This window comes from Chaetura pelagica, unplaced genomic scaffold, assembly GCF_000747805.2.
Source record: "Chaetura pelagica isolate M959 unplaced genomic scaffold, ChaPel_1.0 scaffold344, whole genome shotgun sequence".
Classification (NCBI taxonomy): domain Eukaryota; kingdom Metazoa; phylum Chordata; class Aves; order Apodiformes; family Apodidae; genus Chaetura; species Chaetura pelagica.
In genome coordinates, this window is record NW_009953098.1 from 1,237,796 (window position 1) to 1,238,241 (window position 446).

The 446-nt window shown below is 63.2% G+C and overlaps 1 protein-coding gene across 1 annotated transcript in view; it reads left to right on the forward strand.

Moving 5' to 3' along the window:
* PLP1 (proteolipid protein 1) overlaps positions 1 to 446 on the forward strand; it is a 5,836-nt gene that overhangs the window by 3,054 nt on the left and 2,336 nt on the right. The window contains exon 4 of the mRNA XM_009997198.1: positions 4 to 17. Coding sequence (XP_009995500.1) covers positions 4 to 17 — 14 coding nt within the window. The remainder of the gene's footprint in view (positions 1 to 3; positions 18 to 446) is intronic.

Below are 446 nucleotides of genomic sequence, written 5' to 3' on the forward strand. Positions count from 1 at the left end.
TAGTACATCCTGACAAGGTTATCTTAACCGGGGTTTGACGCCCCTTCGCGCGCCCGTAGCGGGGTTTGCCGCGCTCGGCGTGGCTGACGGGCAGGAGACGGTGGGCGTTCGGGTTTCGGGGTACCCCAAAGGGAAGCACAGCCTGGCTGCCCTCCCCCAGGCCTGCAGTGGCCTTCTAGGGCCCAAAGCAGCCCAAATGGCCGTATTTGATGAAACTGCTTCATATTCAAGCAGTGGGGAGGAAAGCCATGAGCCTCCTTGCGGTGCTGCAGCCCAAGGCTCTCTGGTACCCAGTGTCCCCAGGATAGTCCTCTCTGTTGTGCCTGGGGACCAACACAAAGTGCTGGCAAGGAGAGCCCGTGGCCTGGGGGGGTGGAGAGGCACAGCTGTGGTTCCCTCTGGGGCTGGCCGGGGGGGCAGCAGGGAGGGAGGACAGGAGAGCCTCA